This window comes from Rhinopithecus bieti, unplaced genomic scaffold (genome assembly GCF_001698545.2).
Source record: "Rhinopithecus bieti isolate Rb0 unplaced genomic scaffold, ASM169854v2 scaffold_13207, whole genome shotgun sequence".
Taxonomy (NCBI): Eukaryota; Metazoa; Chordata; class Mammalia; order Primates; family Cercopithecidae; genus Rhinopithecus; species Rhinopithecus bieti.
The window spans coordinates 2,432,591-2,434,953 of NW_016807866.1; the positions used below are offsets into that span (position 1 = coordinate 2,432,591).

A 2,363-nucleotide genomic window follows, 5' to 3' on the forward strand; every position below is an offset into this window, starting at 1 on the left:
AGGCTCCTTTGTCCCTAAAGACCTTTCGATCAGAGGGATGGGGAAGGAGGTTGGGAGTGGCAGGGAGGAACCATCCTAATGCTACTTGTCATTTAGTCCAGAAATTTAGCCACCTGAACCTGGCAGGAAATTATGTATTTTAAGGGAAAAAAAATGATACACTCATGTTCATAGCAGCATAATTCACAACATCCAAAAGCTCCCCAAATGTCCATCCACGAATGAATGGATAAACAAAATGTGGTATATCCATATACTGGAATATTATTCAGCCTTGAAAAGGAAGAAACTTCTGATGCATGCTACGACACGGATAAACCTTGAAGACAGTATGCTAAGTGAAAGAAGCCAGTCGCTAAAAGACAAGTACTGTATGATTCTACTTATATGAGGGACCTAGAGTAAAACAAATTCATAGAGATAGAAAAGAAGGGTGAATTCCAGGAGCTGGGGGAGGGGAAGTGGGGAGTTGTTTAATGGGTGGAGTTTCAGGGTTGCAAGTTGAAAAGAGTTCTGGAGATTGGTTGTAAAACAATGTGAATTTAATTTAAATCAATTTAATGTGCACACTAACGTATATAACATTGCTAAACAGTAGTCTAAAATCAAGATGGTAAATTTTAAGTTATGAATAGGTGATCACAGTTTAAAAAAAAAAAGTATGGGGGAGGTTGTTTTTGAGTAGACAGTTGCTGGAGGAAGGCACGTGAGTTGCAGCCTGACCAGTGCGACCAGTCCTCCTTCAACAGCCCCACTTGCCTGAAAAGGCGCCCTTACTCCACTCAGTGGGCCTGTCCCTCGCCGCTGGCGCAGGCGCTCACAATAACCTCCTAGAGCGGTGCCAGCCGCACCTCTGCGCGGCCCCGGCGCAAGCAGCCAATGAACACGCGGCTGCGCCCGGCCTCGCGCCTCCATTGGCTGCGCCCCGCCGCCCGCTGCCCCGCAGGTTCCCAAGCCGGGTTTAAAGGGGTAGGGCGCGGGCCAGGGCCCCACCATCGGCTCCCCAAGCGCAGGTCCGCTGGGAGGGGCGGCCTGCCGACGGGCCCACCCCGGGGCGTTCCTGAAGGGCGTCCTTGGCCGCCCCCACCGCCTCCCAGATGTACTATGCGGTTTCCCAGGCGCGCGTGAACGCGGCCCCCGGGACCATGCTGCGGCCACAGCGGCCCGGAGACGTGCAGCTCGGGGCCTCCCTCTACGAGCTGGTGGGCTATAGGCAGCCGCCCTCCTCCTCCTCCTCCTCCACCACCTCCTCCACTTCCTCCTCCTCCACGACGGCCCCCCTCCTCCCCAAGGCTGCGCGCGAGAAGCCGGAGGCGCCGGCCGAGCCTCCAGGCCCCGGGCCCGGGGCCGGCGCGCACGCGGGCAGCAGCGCCCGGCCGGACGCCAAGGAGGAGCAGCAGCAGCAGCTGCGGCGCAAGATCAACAGCCGGCACGAAGCCGGCAATGGCAGCGACCTGCAAACGCTGGCCCATGGACCCGCGCTGGCGCGAGGTCATCTGCCCCTAACTCAGCCGGCGCCACTGCCAGGGCGCCTCCGCGGCCGCAAGGCTCTCGCAAGATCGGCAGCGCTGCTGCTGCGCCCGCAACTACATCCTACTACTGGCAGGCTCGCTGCAGAGCTGCGCCGCGCGCTGGGCGAGGAGCCGCCCGGGCCCGCCGCGCCGCGCCTGCGCTCTGGCCGGCTGCCCCTGCATAACACCAGAGGAGACCAGCGCCGGCTCCAATACATACATGGGCGCCCCGCGCCCCGTGGGAACGCCCCCCGACGCGCTGCGCCCCGCCAAGTACCTGTCTCTGGCGCTGGAGGAGCCGCCATGCGGCCAGTTCGCTCTCCCCGGCGGCGGCACAGGCGGCCCGGGCCTCTGCACCTGCGCCGTGTGCAAGTTCCCGCACCTGGTCCCGGCCAGTCTGGGCCTGGCCGCGGTGCAGGCGCAGTTCTCCAAGTGAGGGCCAGCCTGGGCCTGGGGCGCGTCCTCGGCCCGGCCTTCCTCCGCTCAGCTTCTCCGCGCTCCTGCTCCCTGCGTCAGGGAGAGCGAGGCCGAGCAAGGAGAGCATTTCGAACCTTCCAGTCCAGAGCAAGGGACTGTCGGGCACCCCCTTCCCCTCCCCCACCCCTGGGAAGTTAAAGTGACCGGAGCGGTTGTTCGATGGCGCCTCGGGGCTGTTTGGGGTTCTGGGTCGGTTCCAGCGTCTTTAGGCAGAAAGTGCTCACTCTCACCCGGCACATCTCTCTCCCTGTCCCTGGAGTTGTGCGCTTCGCGGGGCCGATGTAGAATTGAGGGCGCCATGCCGTGGTTGGCGCGCCCTGGGTGCGGCGAGAGGCCATCCCCGAGCGTGACCTCCCCGGAGCGGAGCACTCCGGC

The 2,363-nt window shown here is 61.7% G+C and overlaps 1 protein-coding gene across 1 annotated transcript; it reads left to right on the plus strand.

Annotated features, from left to right (window-relative positions):
- Nucleotides 1-961: 961 nt before the first annotated feature.
- On the plus strand, nucleotides 962-1,947 carry OLIG1 (oligodendrocyte transcription factor 1). The gene is given in 4 exon segments (XM_017883974.1): nucleotides 962-1,463; nucleotides 1,465-1,612; nucleotides 1,615-1,670; nucleotides 1,672-1,947. Coding segments are annotated over 4 exon segments (846 nt in total). The 5' UTR covers nucleotides 962-1,097.
- The last annotated feature ends 416 nt before the right edge of the window (nucleotides 1,948-2,363 follow it).